Source organism: Acaromyces ingoldii (genome assembly GCF_003144295.1).
Source record: "Acaromyces ingoldii strain MCA 4198 unplaced genomic scaffold FA10scaffold_7, whole genome shotgun sequence".
Lineage (NCBI taxonomy): Eukaryota > Fungi > Basidiomycota > Exobasidiomycetes > Exobasidiales > Cryptobasidiaceae > Acaromyces > Acaromyces ingoldii.
The window spans coordinates 718,298-732,332 of record NW_020290253.1 but is presented as its reverse complement, the minus strand read 5'-3'; the positions used below and the strand labels follow the sequence as shown (position 1 = coordinate 732,332).

The 14,035-nt window shown below is 59.0% G+C and overlaps 4 protein-coding genes across 4 annotated transcripts; 3 read left to right on the top strand and 1 right to left on the bottom strand.

The window, feature by feature from the left end:
- Window positions 1-75: 75 nt before the first annotated feature.
- On the bottom strand, window positions 76-2,048 carry FA10DRAFT_269506 (glycine hydroxymethyltransferase). The gene is made up of 3 exons (XM_025522781.1): window positions 1,843-2,048; window positions 936-1,769; window positions 76-774 (listed from the first exon to the last, which is right to left on the bottom strand). The coding sequence occupies exons 1-3, from the start codon at window positions 1,870-1,872 to the stop codon at window positions 241-243; spliced, it is 1,398 nt and encodes a 465-aa protein (XP_025374749.1). The 5' UTR covers window positions 1,873-2,048; the 3' UTR covers window positions 76-240.
- Window positions 2,049-2,119: 71 nt separating this feature from the next.
- Window positions 2,120-3,689, top strand: FA10DRAFT_269504 (carbon-nitrogen hydrolase). Its single transcript, XM_025522780.1, has 5 exons — window positions 2,120-2,548; window positions 2,621-2,956; window positions 3,019-3,059; window positions 3,130-3,427; window positions 3,565-3,689. The coding sequence occupies exons 1-5, from the start codon at window positions 2,386-2,388 to the stop codon at window positions 3,672-3,674; spliced, it is 948 nt and encodes a 315-aa protein (XP_025374748.1). The 5' UTR covers window positions 2,120-2,385; the 3' UTR covers window positions 3,675-3,689.
- Window positions 3,690-4,201: 512 nt separating this feature from the next.
- FA10DRAFT_304308 (Piwi-domain-containing protein) lies at window positions 4,202-8,019 on the top strand. The gene is made up of 10 exons (XM_025525340.1): window positions 4,202-4,295; window positions 4,358-4,571; window positions 4,641-4,776; window positions 4,842-4,952; window positions 5,015-5,118; window positions 5,185-5,286; window positions 5,355-5,465; window positions 5,531-5,828; window positions 5,899-7,684; window positions 7,744-8,019. The coding sequence occupies exons 1-10, from the start codon at window positions 4,238-4,240 to the stop codon at window positions 7,770-7,772; spliced, it is 2,949 nt and encodes a 982-aa protein (XP_025374747.1). The 5' UTR covers window positions 4,202-4,237; the 3' UTR covers window positions 7,773-8,019.
- Window positions 8,020-8,157: 138 nt separating this feature from the next.
- Window positions 8,158-13,930, top strand: FA10DRAFT_304307 (hypothetical protein). Its single transcript, XM_025525339.1, has 2 exons — window positions 8,158-10,110; window positions 10,174-13,930. The coding sequence occupies exons 1-2, from the start codon at window positions 8,249-8,251 to the stop codon at window positions 13,823-13,825; spliced, it is 5,514 nt and encodes a 1,837-aa protein (XP_025374746.1). The 5' UTR covers window positions 8,158-8,248; the 3' UTR covers window positions 13,826-13,930.
- Window positions 13,931-14,035: the final 105 nt, after the last annotated feature.

Below are 14,035 nucleotides of genomic sequence, written 5' to 3'. Positions count from 1 at the left end.
CGTGCCTGGGCCCTTAGTCTAAAATTTTCTCGGGCCTCAATGGCGCCTGTGATCTAGATCAGGGATAACATTGAAGAGTGTGAGGCATGACGCAGGATGAATACAGTCACTTGGCAAGACGAGGACGGGGAAGGAGAGAGAGGCTCCTCGGCTTGGAAGTTGAATTCCCAAGACGGAAACTAGAACACGACGAGAGTGGGAGATTGGTTCGGGGGGGGGAATAGGCGAGATGCTGGCAAATCAAGGCTTCTTGATCGACGAGCTGTCAGGCACGCCGGGAAGAGGGAAGCTCGTGGCAAACTTCTCGACGTCGGCGTGGAGCTGCTTGACGCCGGCGTGCGACTCAGCAGCCTTGATAAAGTCGACGAGCTTCTTGCCCACGCTCTTTTGGATCTCTGACGAGATGTCGATGGACCGGATGAGGAACTCGACGATCTTCTCCATGTCCTGTTCCTTCATACCCCTCGACGTCAGGGCGCCAAAGCCCAGTCGGACACCGCCGGGTGTCATGGCAGACACGTCACCGGGCACCGAGTTCTTGTTGAGAGTGATGTGGGCCAGGTCGCAGATCTTTTCAATCTTGGAGCCCGTCAGGCCGAGTGGCCGCAGGTCCCACAGGATCAAGTGGTTCTCCGAGCCGTCGGTCTGGAGCTTGTAGCCGTGGGCGTGGAGGCCCTTTGCCACGGCGGCCGAGTTCTTGATGATCTGGGCTGCGTACTCCTTGAAGGCCGGGTCGGCAGCCTGCTTGAGGGCGACGGCAATACCGGCGATCGTCTGTGAGAGGCAAAAGTGGGCCAAGGTAAGTGATCAGACAAGGCAGGACAGGACAAGACATGGCAGGGCAGGCTAGTCCAGGCTAGAGCAGGCTAGGGCAGGGAAGAGCCGGACCAGGCGAACAGCGACGACGGTCGCTTGCCCCGACAGCAGGCACTCACGTTGTTGTGGGGACCGCCCTGGCAAGCGGGGAAGACGGCAGCGTTGATCTTGCTCTCCATGTCGGCCTCCTTGTCCTTTCGGAAGAAGATGAGACCGGCGCGGGGACCACGGAGCGTCTTGTGCGTCGTCGTCGTGACAATGTCGCAGTACTCGAATGGGTTGTTCTGCACCTTGGCCGCGACGAGGCCCGAGATGTGGGCAATGTCGCTCATGAGGTAGGCGCCCTGGCTCTTTGCCGTCTCGGCCAAGCGCGCATAGTCCCAGTCGCGCGGGTATGCCGAGCCACCGGTGATGAGTAGCCTTGGCTTGAACAGGTCTGCGTTCTTGTGCAGGCCCTCGTAGTCGATGATGCCCGTCTTGAGGTCGACCTGGTACGGGAACGACTGAAAGTAGATCGACGAGGCGCTGATCTTCTTCTTGGCCGTGTAGTAGCCGTGCGTCAGGTGGCCGCCCGAGGGAAGGCCGAGACCCATGATCCTGTCTTGAGGCTGGAGGATGGCCGTGAAGGTGGCAAAGTTGGCCGTCGAGCCAGAGTAAGGCTGCACGTTGACGCCCCACACCTTGGGGTCCAGGTCAAAGGCCTTGAGGGCCCTCTGCTGGCACAGCGTCTCGAGGCGGTCGATGTGCTCGTTGCCGCCGTAGTAGCGCGCGCCGGGGAGACCCTCCGAGTACTTGTTGGTGAGGATGGAGCCGTTAGCCTCCATCGTCGCCAGCGACGTCAGGTTCTCCGAAGCGATGAGCTCGAGGCCCGAGAACTGACGCCAGGTCTCATCCTGAATGATGCTGTGCACCTCAGGGTCCGCCTCCGCCAGAGGCTGGTAGAGGACCTTGTTCTGTGTGAAAAGACGCACTCAGCAAAGACAGGTACTAGAGGTTGCAGCAAGGAACATGAAGCCCAGCGCTCACATAGTCAGTGGGGAGGGGAACCGAAGACATCTTGGCTGCCGTCGAAGTGAAGTGCCTCAGGGGTTGCGCAATGGGCTGGCGTGAGAGAGGGCGTGAGAGTGACGAAGCCAAGTTTCGGACGGTGGTCGAGGCGAGCAGTCGAGCTGTCATGGGCGTCAAGAAGAAAGGCGGGACGGGGTACTGACTCTTTTTTTTTTTTTTTACTTCTTCTTTTTTTCACAATTTTGCCCTTTGTTGAACTGAACCTTGGCCTTTGTGCTCTTTGTTCCGAGGCGAGACTTTATAAGCTTTTTTGGGTCTCTTCACGTGTTGCGGACCATCGGCCGCTTCCCTTGGTGCAGGTCGGGGGAGCACCGATTTGGCCGTCGTTCGGTGGAGAAGGGAATAACACAGAGAGACAGAGAGGAGAGGCCCTTCCTCTTAGTCAGTATCCTGCTCATCAGAAGTGTGCAAAGATCGCTGGTGTCGCCACGGCTGCTGCGGTGGCACAACAGCAACCATAGAGCATGTCCACCATCTCAGCTCCGTAGCGACGCTTGCACCATGGCCACAGTGGGCGGAAGTAGACGGCCGAGAATCGCATGCGTGCAGCTTGACAGCAAGCACGCCGATGTCGAAGCAAATGCACGCCAAGTCGAGGCCCTGACCAGCCGCTTCGAGCCAGGCGAGCTCGATATGGTTGTGTTGCCCGAGATGGCCCTGACTGGTGCGTTCACCTCTCAGCCGAGTCCTACTGCTGTGCCAGACGGGCCACTTACAGCCTGCTGTTCGAATACAGGATACGTCTTCGGTTCGGCCCAAGAGATCCAACGCCTGATCGAGAGGCCCTTCGATTCACCCCCGCAGTCGCCCTCACTGCAGCTGGCCGCCAAGCTCGCGACGAGGCTCCGGTCCTACGTCATCATCGGCTTGCCGTTCTATGGCTCCGAAATGCGCAGTGGTGCGCTCTCGTCCCCCTTTGATGCTCGCCCCGCAGAGGCCAAGGCCAAGGAGAGTGTGTCACCGGGTCGAGGCCCTTACAACGGCGCCCTGCTCGTTGATCCAAATGGTCATGTCATCCACGCCTTTCGAAAGCACTTTCTCTTCGAGACCGATGAGACCTGGGCTCGCCAAGGTGAGGGGATACTAATACTAGAGTACGTGTGCCCCTGCACATCAAGCTCACCACTCACACAGGACCCGGCTTCGAGCTCATACACGTACCACGGCTAGGCAAGGTCGGTTTAACAGCCCTGCATTTGCGCGCCTTCGAGAAATGACTCTGACATCGCGGCACGTCTGGCACAGATCTGCGTCGCCATCTGCATGGACTTGAATCCCTGGAATTTTGAGGCGGAGGAAAGCAAGTGCGAACTCGCCACCTTCTGCAAAGAGGCAGACGTCGACGGTCTCATCGTCACCATGGCCTGGCTGCGATCGAGGGCAGCCGCCGCGGACGACGACCACGGACTGTCCGTCATCAACTACTGGGCCATGCGTCTTCGGCCTCTCCTCAGCGTTGGCATACCGATGCCAGAGTCCGCCGCCCAGTCTGCATCGCGCCCTCGTTTCTTCATCGCCGCGAATCGGAGCGGCACGGAGCAGGGTGAGCTGGGCTATGCCGTTGGTCCCTCTTTCGTCTTGCTTACTCGCCACCGACTTCTCCCTTTCTCTCCCCCCTCTGCCTCTTCTCCCTTTTCCTCTTCTCGCGCTCTCTCGAATCTCCCGCGGGGCGGCGTACAGGCTTGGCATTCGCGGGTTCCTCTTGTGCACTTCAGATTGACTCGGAGCAAAGGCCCATTCTCATTGGCCGTCTGCGAGAGACAGAGGGTGTGCTAGTCGCCGAAATATGACCGTAATCGCTGTGACATGCCTGGCCGAGTGTGATTGCCCCCTCCACGACCAGCACATCTGGTCCCCAACTTGCTCCTTCGCCCTTGCTCGTTGACTCGCCCGCCTTTTACTGTGCATGACATGTCGCGACATCATCAGAACGCGCGCGCCAAAACGCACTAGTTGTGCACGGGCGTCCCCTGCTACTCAACTACGTACAGACTAACAAAGGGAATTTTCCTGACCTCTTCTTGCCTTTGTGTCCTTCGCTATTAAAGACGGGCGGCGCCGCTCATCAGCGATCCCCCCCCTCTCCTCCCTCAAAACCTTCCCTTCTCATCAGAGTCCTCTCTCTATCTTCTCTGTCTGCCTCCTCCCTACCTCCTTCGCGACACTCTTTCGGCCTGGAGTCGATTTTTCCCGGCCATCGAGCGCAACGGGGAAACGGAGGCCAAGTCATACCCTTGATTAGTTCCTTCCTCCTCCTTCCCCTCCCCCTTTTCCCCATTTTATCTAGCCCCACAGATATCCTGGCACCATGCTGCAGAGCGACGCCGCTGCCCTCGCACAGCAGGCACAAGCCATGTCCGTCGACGAACAGGAGCGCCGGGCGCGAGAGATCGCGTCCATTACCCTCCTCGGTGAGTCGCTCTCTTTGCTCGTGTGTCTCCGGTCAATCATGACCGCTGAATCATCCTCGTAGACCTTGCTCCCCGCCCCGACCGCGGAGGCACCCAGGGTCGTCCCATCTCGCTCCTGTCGAACATGTACAAGGTCAATGTCGCCGCCGCATCTGGCCAGCCAACCAAGGCCGTCCGTGGCGGTTCAGTGCCCCAGCAGGCCCGCCTGTCGGCCGCCTCTTCAAACGTTGTCCACTACGACGTCGTCATCACGCCTGTCGAGGACCCTAACCGTCCGTGAGTGCCAGGCAAGAAGTTAGGCAGGCTGTTTTTGTTCCTTCCAACTGACATGGTATGTTGCACCAGCCGTCGTTCCAAGTCCGACCGTCCGCTCCCCGGTCTTCTCCAGATGCAAATTCTCGAGGTGGGACTCAGGGCTGTGGCCGAGGCCGGAGACCGTGGAGTGACGCGAGCCGATATCGTGCCTCTGGCGTTTGACGGTGTGAGTGTTCTGTTCCTCTTCTGACGTTTCCTACCGTGCAATCAGCTCATACCTCCATCCCTCAGCGCAAGAACGCGTACTTCGCTCGCGCCCTGCCCGCTTCGCAGCTCAAGTTCGAGGTCACACTCCCGTCGAAGGATGACAAGGCCGGCAAACCGTCGGACCGCAAATTCTCGGTACGCACATCAGTGTGTTTTCTCTCCTGAACAGATGCTGACCTCAACTTCTCTGCGAAAAGGTGACCCTCACGGAGGTCAATCAAATCGACCTCGACATTCTTCCTCAGTTTTGCGACGCAAATCGCAAGACTGTCATGTCGTCAGGATCAGCGATGCCGGAAAAGTGAGTCGTGGTCGACTGACAAGTTGGCGCTCCTCTGAATTTCGCTGACCTTATCTCCTCTCATAGGGTTGCGGTGGGACTGCAAGCCCTCGACATCCTTCTCCGCCACGATCCTCAGAAACTGTACAAGGTGTATGGCCAAGGCGGTCGAAGATTCTTTGATCCTTCGTGGGTGTTGTCTGTCTGTCGCCACGGTCGTTTTCCATCAGACTAAAGCCTCAGTTTGTTGTCCTCAGGCTCGCTGTGTCCATCGCAAATGGCGCTCAGGTGTGGAAGGGATTTTTCCAGTCAGTACGACCGACAATGGGCGGATTGGTGGTCAACCTCGACGTAGCATTCAGCGCTTTGTGAGTCTCATCTCGTCATCTTCATTCCTCGCACAGATTGACTGACGGTGTACATCTACCTAAAGTATTGCTGGCGGCCCCCTCCTCGTAGTCGCCGCACGCCTGCTCGGCATGGGCGGCGGTGGTGGCGGCGGCTTCGGCGGCCGTGGAGGCCGTGGCGGAGGCTTCGACCGTGGCCGGGGCGGTGGCCGCGGTGCTCCCCGCGGCGGACGTGGTGGAGGCTTCGGTGGTGGCGGTGGCGGCGGCCATGAGCCCACGATAAGCAATCTTACTCCCCGCGAGTACCAAGTGCTGCGCAAGCACCTAAAGGGCGTCCTGATCGGTGTCACACACCGGAACACATCGAAGTCGGAAAAGTTCAAGGTGAGTAATGAAAGTGACCGTCACCATCGCCGCACTCTCCGTTCTGACTCATTTCTTTTGAACCTCGTAGGGATTTACGCCAAGATCGGCAGCTGAGACAGAGTTCACGCTCTCGGACGGAAAAGTCACCAACGTCGTTGCCTACTTCAAGGACAAGTACAACTTCGTCGTACGGCAGCCGCACCTCCAGTGCGTCATTCTGGAGTCCAAGGCCTTTGTGCCCATGGAGGTTTGCACCGTGCTACCGGGCACGCCAATCCCTCCACAGCGCCTGCTGCCGGCGCAGACACAAGACATTATCCGGGAAGCAGCACAGCGTCCCGAAGATAGGTTCCGCCGTATCTCTGAAATTCGTCGATCACTTGCGTACGAGAGCAGTGACCGCATCAAGTCGTGGGGAGTAGACATCTCCCAACAACCCGTGGCAGTCCAGGGCCGAGTGCTCCAGCCGCCCGAGATCAAGTACGGTGGCGGCGGAAGACCCGTGCAAGCAAGGAACGGCTCCTGGAACCTTGCTGGGCAGAAGTTCTGCCAGTCGGGACGCGAGCTGTCAACGTGGGCTGTGGTGAACTTCTCCAACGTTCCGGAGCAAGTCATCCAGGCGTTTGTCTCTCAGCAGGTAATGGCCCTCCGTCAACTGGGAGTCAGGGTCGTCAACGACCGGCCGGTTATCCGCACCGGCGTGCGTGACCTGGGACGTATTCAGTCGACGATGAACGAGGCTGGACGAGCAGCTTACAATCAAGCCAAGGCCAAGGGCGGCCAGCCAAAGCCGCCCCAGCTCTTCCTCTGCATCATGGATATGCAAGACCAGGAATTCTACGAAGAGATCAAGCGCGTCGCTGCCCTTCATCTCGCGTCGCCGGTTCCGTCGCAAGTGGTCAACACAAAGAAGGCGCTCAACGAGCGCGGACAGGCTCAGTACTGCGCCAACGTCTCTATGAAGATCAACATCAAGCTTGGCGGCACCAATCAGATCATCGAGGGCGAAAGGGACCTGCCCAAGATTGGCAAGAACACGATGCTCATTGGTGCTGACGTTACGCACGGCGCTCCCGGCACGACCATGCCGAGCGTGGCTGGCTCAGTCGCGACGATGGATGGCAATCGCACCCGTTACTCGAGCCAGGTCCGCTGCCAGGTCAACGAGCGCGGTTCTGCCCAGGAGATCCTCGTCGACGCCGCCGGCATGTTCGAAGGCCATCTCCAGTCGTGGGCTGAGGCCAACAACAAGAGTCTACCAGCCAATGTCATCGTGTTCCGCGACGGAATCAGTGAAGGCCAGTACTCGCATGCCGTCGACGCAGAAATTGCAAGCTTCAAAGCCGCCGCAGACAAGACCTCTCGAGCCCTCGGCAAGCCTGCTTACGTTCCCAAGCTCACCTACATCGTATGTGGCAAGCGCCACCACATTCGCTTTCAAGCTGCCAACCCCAACGACATTGCCAATGACCGGAGCGGTAACCTGCCCGCCGGCACAGTCGTCGATACAAATGTCGTTCATCCCTTCGGATTCGATCTGTACCTTCAAGCACACTCGGGCCTCGTCGGTACTGCTCGTCCAGCTCATTATGTCGTTCTTCACGATGACAATGCCTTCAAGTCCGACGAGCTCCAACGAGTCCTCAATTCGCTGTCGTACAGCTACTCTCGTGCGACGAGGTCGGTCTCGCTCGCCCCTCCTGCCATGTATGCCCACTTCCTCTGCGAAAAGGCCCGGATTCTGCTCAAAAGCGACGATGAATCCGACGTCGCCAGCAGCGTCAGCGATTCGGCGCCGACAAGGACTGCGATCTCGACGATTGACACCAAGAAGCTCATGACGCAGCTCAGTCGTAACGCCCTGCTTGGAAAGCGTGAGTATCACCTGTCTCTTCGTTTCGTCAACATACTGACCTTTGCCTCGACACGACAGAGTTCTGTGAATCCCAGTGGTACATGTAGACCCATCCCAGGTCTCATGTCGCTCCTAACCAGGTGACGAAGCAGCGTCTCCCTTATCACTTCAGATCGTCGTCCATCGCACAAGATCAGACGCAATATCCCCCTCCCATCCCGGCCGTTCACTCCTCTGTTTCTTTTATGTTCCGTCCACGAAACAAGCCTTCCCGTCAAAGACGAGACTGTCTGTTCTATAACTTTTCTCTTGAACTGACACCATCACACCTTCTTGTGAAATGAGTAACCCGATTTGCTCTCTATAGTGAGATTGAGGATCATGATGCGTGACGGAGTCGACGCCCCTAGCCTCGACGCGCCTGCAGATGGCGGGCGCCGAAAGTTAGTGGAGCACCCCTTTCAACAACCTTCTGTTCTATTATTATTTCAGCAGCGTTCTCTTCTTCGACGTCCCCCGGGATCTTGATCATCGATCATCCCTTGGGGAATGGAAAGGTGACGCCGACCTCCTTCCAGGCGATATGGAACCTAGTCACTCAGCAACAGCAACGAGCTCCAAGGAGTCGCCGATCCTCGTTGACGAGGACAGAACGCCGACAATGGACCAGCACACGACGATGACGTCGTCGCCTACCCTCCCTCCTCGATCGTCGTCGTCATCCTCGTCTTCGTCTGCTCGTGCGGCTGCGACCACCTCGGCTACGGCCGCTTCACCCAAGAGGGCCATTGTGCCTTTGCGGGAGCGCATCCGGGGCGCCCTGGGAACCAAGCCGGACGAAGCAAGCTCACCAGCGCCCAAGGACACCTCCTCCATCCAGGCCAGGCTGCAATCGCTCGTCGAGACAGGGCCTCGTCCCCCTTCGCCCTCCTCGTCGCACTCGCCATCGCCCTTGTCGTCGTCGTCGCATCCTTCCCCCGCACGTTCTCCTTCCCAATCCTCGCGCTCTCGCGGCCTAGCTACAGAAGATCCTCGCCTGTCGACCAAGGCAGGAGGCGAGCGACCACGACGGCGCTCGCATCGAACCTTATCAAATGGACTGCAGATCGACACCGAGAACCTGCATGCGCCCTCGGGCTCCACTTCCACTGCTGCATCGTCTTCATTGGGCCCAGAGTCTGTAGCTGGGAACAGAGACGAGAGATCTGGAGCAGGTACGACTGACCACGGCGCACCCACGCCTCGCCCGCGTCGACCCAGGAGGCATCACACGGCCGATGTGCTTGGTGCGTCGCCGTCTGCATCCAGAGAGGCAGACCGGTCCGGCCATCATCGAAGCCCGCTCAATCTGCGATCTCATCACCACCAACACAATCCTTTCGGTCGGCGGACAAACTCTCCCTCGTCGAGGCGCACATCGGTGCCCTTGGAGAGACCCAGGGGCAGCCTTCCCGTCGCGCCGTCGTGGCACCCGCACGCACCCGACGAGCTGCGAGTCGAATCGCCCAAGGACGCCGTCCTGCTTCCCTTTCTCTCCCTCTCTGCTGCTCACAACGAAGCGGCCACCGAGTCTGGCGATCGATTGTCGCCAAAGAGCACGCTGCCTCCCTTGCCGGCGTCGGCTCCCGTTGGCACCACTTCTCCAACGTCCGAGTCTGGACCGTCGAGCGCAGCAGCAGCAGCAGCAGCAGGCGAGAGTATGCCCACGGGTGCCGAGACGCGGAGCAAAGTCAAGCCGCAGAGGCCGAACATCAAGGTGCGAGTCATCACCTGGAACCACGGGAGCAGCGTGCCAAAGGGAGATCTCGAGGTTTTGCTTGGCAAGGTGGGCGAGTACATTGCCCCCGACGAGGGCTGGGACATCAGCGACGACGACGACGACGACGAAGAGGAGGACAAAGAGGGCGTTGCGGGAGACAGGAAGCATCGAGGCAAGGGCGTGGCGGGCCAGGAGGAGGTGCCGAGGCAGGACCGCATCCCGCCGCTTCCCTTTGACGATGCCCACCCTTACCACATTGTCGTCGTAGCTGGGCAGGAATGCCCCTGGGGCGACGGCAAGCGCATCGCAACCGGTGTCGGCCTCGCAGGTGAGCTGGGCGACTTGGGCCGCTCAAAGAGTAGGGCGGCCCAGCTTGCCAAGGAGAAGAAGGACGCCAGAGACAAGATTGAGGAGAAGGAAAGGGAGAAGGAAAGGGAGAAGGAAAGGGAGAAGGAAAGGGAGAAGGAAAGGGAGAAGGAAAAGGAGAAGGAGAAGGGCAAGGAGGCAGACAAGGATAAGGACAAAAAGGCAAATGGCAGCAAGGGAGACGACAGTACAGAATACCCCTTCCATGCACCAGCCCTAGTCGATGGCGGCCACAGTGTCCCTGGCACTCCCGGTCTCGGCGTCGCGCTCCCATCTGCCGGTGGGCGTGCTCTCGGTGGAAGAGGATGGAGCGACATGTGGTGAGTTGGCTCTTCGCGATTTGAACTCCTGTAAGTTGTTCGGCGCTGACCTCTGCGCCACAGCGAGGACTGGCTCTGTCGAGGCCCGATCGCTCAAGCGACTGCAACCAAGGGCATGGCATCGGCCAGTTTCATCACGTCGAGCCGAGGTGCCTCGCATGCAGCCACGCCCGAGGATGATTCCTCTCCCATGATCTCGCGCGCAACGTCCCCAAGCGGCTTCGATGGTAAGAAAAAGGCCAACGGTTTGCCTCTTCTCCATCTGTCCATTGAGCAAGATGGCTCTGCTACGCCTCAACTGGCGCTTTCGCCCCTCTCTGCCTCTGTCGCCAAGGACGCTGGACCAGCGCTTTCGAGCCCGGTGGGAAGCGGGCCGGCGGAAAAGGCCGAAGCGATGCGAAGCAAGAGACACACTCTCTCGGTACCGGCGTTGAGGCTGCCGAGATCAGCTTCGTTTGTCTCGGTCGTGAACAAGTCAAAGGGCGACAGGCAAATACCCTCGTCGCCGATCGAAGGTGTATCCGATGCCGAAGACGCCGCACTCACCGATGTCTCGAGGCCAGAGTCGCCCATGCCGGGCCCGGTGGCAAGGCACGTCAACGGAGGAAGCCCTCTGCCATCAGACCAAGAGGGCATGCCGCCAGGCTCGGTGCCCGACTCTTACTTTCACCAGAGGCCTACGAATCAACCCCATCCACCGGGACAGCACCGACCTCGACCAGTACACAAGCTTGCGCTCCATATTCCTGGCCTTTCGGGTGCCCATCACGTATCTGTGCAGGCCGACGGCACCCCCCTGTCGCTCGGCGCCTATGAGCTTGTGGCCAAGGAGCGATGCTACATGATGTACCTTGCCATCTATGTATGGCGAGGCTGCCTCGACCGAGTCAAGGGCACAAGCCACGGCACCGTCAAGTCCGGACTGCTCGCCGGACGTGTGGGCAACAAGGGAGCAGTGGGCATCTCGATGAAGCTGGGCCACACGCGGCTTCTCTTTGTCAATGCTCACCTGGCCGCGCACGATTTCAGAGTGGCCGAGCGCATCGCAAATGTGCACAAGATCAAGAAGGAGCTCAAGGTCGATACTTTTCTGCCGCCAGAAGATGAGAGAAACAAGGACGATGACTTGACGGCGTGCTTTGACCACGCATTCTGGTTCGGCGATCTCAACTTTCGCGTCGACATTGACCGCCGGCACGCAGATTGGCTCTTGATGAACAAAGAGTACGACAAGGCCCTCAAATTCGACCAGCTCAAGAGGATCATGGCCGAGGAGCCAGACGTCTTTCGCGGCTTCCAAGAGGCTCCCATTCACTTTCCTCCTACGTTCAAGTACGACGTGCTCAAGACGATCAAGATCAAGAAAGAGGAGAAGCTGATGCAGAAACGGCTTCGCGCGCCTACTTTGGCTTCAACCACGTCGTCCAACGGAAAGGACTCTCGGCAAATACAAATACGCGAAGGGTCGTCGGAGCAGCGCAAGACACCCTCGTCGGAGGCTTTCGTGTTGGGAAGCCCGAGCGGTGAACTTGTTCACAGCCCAGGACAGAACAAAAGACATGCAAAGAAAGCCACAAGTAACAACGGATCACCGAGCAAAAGGGGCAGTAAGAGGGCGACGACGCTGGAAAAGGACGACGACGCCAGCTCAATCTCCTCCTCTAATTGGGCAAACTCTTCAACAGGAGGCCTCACCGATACCGAAGTTGAGAACCTGACTGCATCGTCGGTCAACGGTGGAGCTTCGGGCTCTTCGTACGACGGATGCTCTCCTGGTGGTCTTGGCGCGAGCTCGTCGATGGATGCTGTCGTGTCGAGCAACACTGCGGCTGCCGAAGGGCATCGGATGCAAGGGAAGATGATCAAGGCCAAGCGGAAGCTCTTCGGTATTGTTCAGGCCGTCTCAGGGGCCGCAAGGGAGAGAGAAGAGAGGGGCGCAAGCCACAATCATCGACTTCACCAGGCAGTCGCAAGCGCGTTGGGCAGGGACGCCTCGGCTCTCTCATTCTCGTCACAGCAGGAGCAAGGCAGCGGCCATCAGCGGCAGCGAAGCGAGCCGATTGCAATCCCTGGTGCTTCGAGGGGTGTCTCGGTGAACGGCGATCGAGAAGTTGGTGGTCAGTCAGTCTCGGCGTCTTCCTACGACAATGTTCCAGCATCCGCGTCCACCTCTCAGCTGGGACGCAGCGTGCTCCCCACTGACGAAAGCCAGAACTCCCAGCTTTCTCCGCCTAGAGACTCGCGTCATCGAAGAAGCTCGAGTGCGGGAGCCTCCTCGCCTGTACAGTCTGAGAGTGCAACGAACATCGTAGCTGCAGCCATCGCCTCTGCAACAGGTTCGGGTGGCGCTTCGTCCTCGTCTATCAAGTCCAAGAACGGCGGCGGAACCAGCCTCTCGGACATGATTATCGAATTCGAAAAGCAGCCTTACGATACAAGCTCAAAGCAGAGAGTCCCGAGTTGGTGTGACCGCGTCTTGTGGCGATCCAACGTCGCTGCAGCCGAAAGCGAGGAGCCGAAGGTGGAGCGCATCGTCGAGGGCATGTCGACCAAGGTCGGCACAGTGCTGAGGGATGCCTTCTCTCGCGCTAGCGGAAATAGTGTCGGGACCGGTTCTGACAACTTTGTCAACAATCGGCATCGCTCTCTCGTGGCTCCCAAGAGTGCCGCTGCCGGCACGACAGCAGGAGGCGCTTCAGGCTCAAGCCCGGGTGCAGCGGTAGGCCCCAGCGTGACATTTGCTGAGGGGTTGGACGGCCGGCTGCGATCGAACAAGATCTCCATGACTCAGACAAGCTCCCCGAAGAACGAATCGCCGACAGCGCAGACGCCCGTATCAGCCTCCTCCCCTGCCAAACGCTGGCGCTTCTCGAAGAGAAGAGAGGATAAGTTCAAGCGATCCAACACCACGCTGGACAGCCTAGGAGGGCCGGGTGGACTGTCCTCGACCATCGAGGATCCAGCGAAGTTCGGGTCTCGAGCCGGCGCTATGCAAAAGGCCGTGAGCGCTGTAGACTTGCCCAGTCAGATCAACGAGCGAAGGCGGTCAATGTTGGCAGCCGAGCCAGACGCGCCTCTACCGGAGCGGCCAAAGGGACGGCCGACTATCCGGCCTCGGAGGACGTCTTTACAGAATCAGAGAAAGAATGCCGTCACCTACCGTACCACCAGCACGGAGTCGGCTGCTTCGGCTCCGGCCGTGCCCTTGCAGGGAGACGGTGATAAGCAGATGAGAGCGGCCCCGCATTTACGCTTGCCCAGCCTGCCGGTATTCTCGGCCCTGACGGCGACCTCTTCTCCGGCCAGCACAGCCTCTCCTGCTGCTGAAGCAAGTGCTCAATCGCCGCCAGGAATGGCAAGAAGTGCCAGCTACAAGAAAGATGAGAGCCGCAGACATGCGAGCCAGGGCAGCACCACCAATCAGGCGGCTCCCCACTCGAGCCCAGGTCCACGCAACTCATGGTGGGCCGACCACCTGCCCAACTTCCTCACGAATCCAGCGGCAAGCTTGGCAAACTTCACATTCCGGTCTCGAAAGCAGGACAGCCTCCTTCTCTCTACTTCCGAGCACAAGGGAGACGAGGAGCTCATTGGGCCAAAGAGAGGAGAGGTCCAGTGCCTCATGTACAAGAGCCTCGATGATCGCGAGATGCGGCTGCTGGAAGGCAGAAGCGATCATCGACCGGTCATCTTCGTCGCAAGCATTGGTGTGTGAATGCTTGCTCATATGCCGCGTTCGGTCACCATATACCATCCGAGTTGTTATTCATCCAATCATACCTTCTCTCACCCATTGCTCAATCATGTTGCAAGATGGCGGATCTCATCGTTTCGCGCTCATAGAGGCCCGCTCCACTTTCTTGTCGGGTCACGTGCTTACTTTGCGCTTGAGGCTGAGGTAAAAAAATGGGAGTGCAAAAGGGTG

Bases quoted from the DNA above. Each gene is read 5' to 3' on its own strand.
- FA10DRAFT_269506 (XM_025522781.1), bottom strand. From the start codon at position 1,872: ATGTCTTCGGTTCCCCTCCCCACTGACTAT. The intron at 1,770-1,842 runs GTGAGCGCTGGG...CTTTTCACACAG, and splicing joins TTCCCCTCCCCACTGACTAT to AACAAGGTCCTCTACCAGCC. The intron at 775-935 runs GTGAGTGCCTGC...TGCCTCTCACAG, and splicing joins AGGGCGGTCCCCACAACAAC to ACGATCGCCGGTATTGCCGT.
- FA10DRAFT_304308 (XM_025525340.1), top strand. From the start codon at position 4,238: ATGTCCGTCGACGAACAGGAGCGCCGGGCGCGAGAGATCGCGTCCATT. The intron at 4,296-4,357 runs GTGAGTCGCTCT...TCATCCTCGTAG, and splicing joins CGCGTCCATTACCCTCCTCG to ACCTTGCTCCCCGCCCCGAC. The intron at 5,829-5,898 runs GTGAGTAATGAA...TGAACCTCGTAG, and splicing joins CGAAGTCGGAAAAGTTCAAG to GGATTTACGCCAAGATCGGC.
- FA10DRAFT_304307 (XM_025525339.1), top strand. From the start codon at position 8,249: ATGGAACCTAGTCACTCAGCAACAGCAACGAGCTCCAAGGAGTCGCCG. The intron at 10,111-10,173 runs GTGAGTTGGCTC...TCTGCGCCACAG, and splicing joins AGAGGATGGAGCGACATGTG to CGAGGACTGGCTCTGTCGAG.
- FA10DRAFT_269504 (XM_025522780.1), top strand. From the start codon at position 2,386: ATGGCCACAGTGGGCGGAAGTAGACGGCCGAGAATCGCATGCGTGCAG. The intron at 3,060-3,129 runs GTCGGTTTAACA...CGTCTGGCACAG, and splicing joins ACGTACCACGGCTAGGCAAG to ATCTGCGTCGCCATCTGCAT. The intron at 3,428-3,564 runs GTGAGCTGGGCT...GGCGGCGTACAG, and splicing joins TCGGAGCGGCACGGAGCAGG to GCTTGGCATTCGCGGGTTCC.